Below are 222 nucleotides of genomic sequence, written 5' to 3'. Positions count from 1 at the left end.
AAGGACGCTAGGTGAAGTAGCGGAGTTGAAGCAGTTGCGTGGCTAGCTGAAAGAAGGCCCACCGCCACAGCTTTTAGGCATGGCCCAAGCAAGCCCCCCAGAGCACCTTCTCGCTAGGGCCTCGTGCGACCACAGCGGTTACGCAAGTCGGCCCCAGGGAGCAGAAGCACGGGGAGTTTTCAGGGACCACCTGCAGCTGCAGAGGCTGCGCTCGAGAAGCCC

The 222-nt window shown here is 62.2% G+C and overlaps 1 protein-coding gene across 1 annotated transcript in view; it reads left to right on the top strand.

Moving 5' to 3' along the window:
* The first annotated feature begins 79 nt into the window (after positions 1 to 79).
* Positions 80 to 222, top strand: part of TBC1D30 (TBC1 domain family, member 30) — a 60821-nt gene continuing 60678 nt past the window's right edge. The window contains exon 1 of the mRNA XM_009327681.1: positions 80 to 142. Within this exon, the coding sequence (XP_009325956.1) occupies positions 80 to 142 (63 nt within the window). The remainder of the gene's footprint in view (positions 143 to 222) is intronic.

The sequence above is a fragment of the Pygoscelis adeliae genome, unplaced genomic scaffold, assembly GCF_000699105.1.
Source record: "Pygoscelis adeliae isolate BGI_AS28 unplaced genomic scaffold, ASM69910v1 Scaffold113, whole genome shotgun sequence".
NCBI classification, from domain to species: Eukaryota; Metazoa; Chordata; class Aves; order Sphenisciformes; family Spheniscidae; genus Pygoscelis; species Pygoscelis adeliae.
Note: the sequence above shows the minus strand (reverse complement) of the source record. Positions and strands in the feature narration are given on the sequence as shown.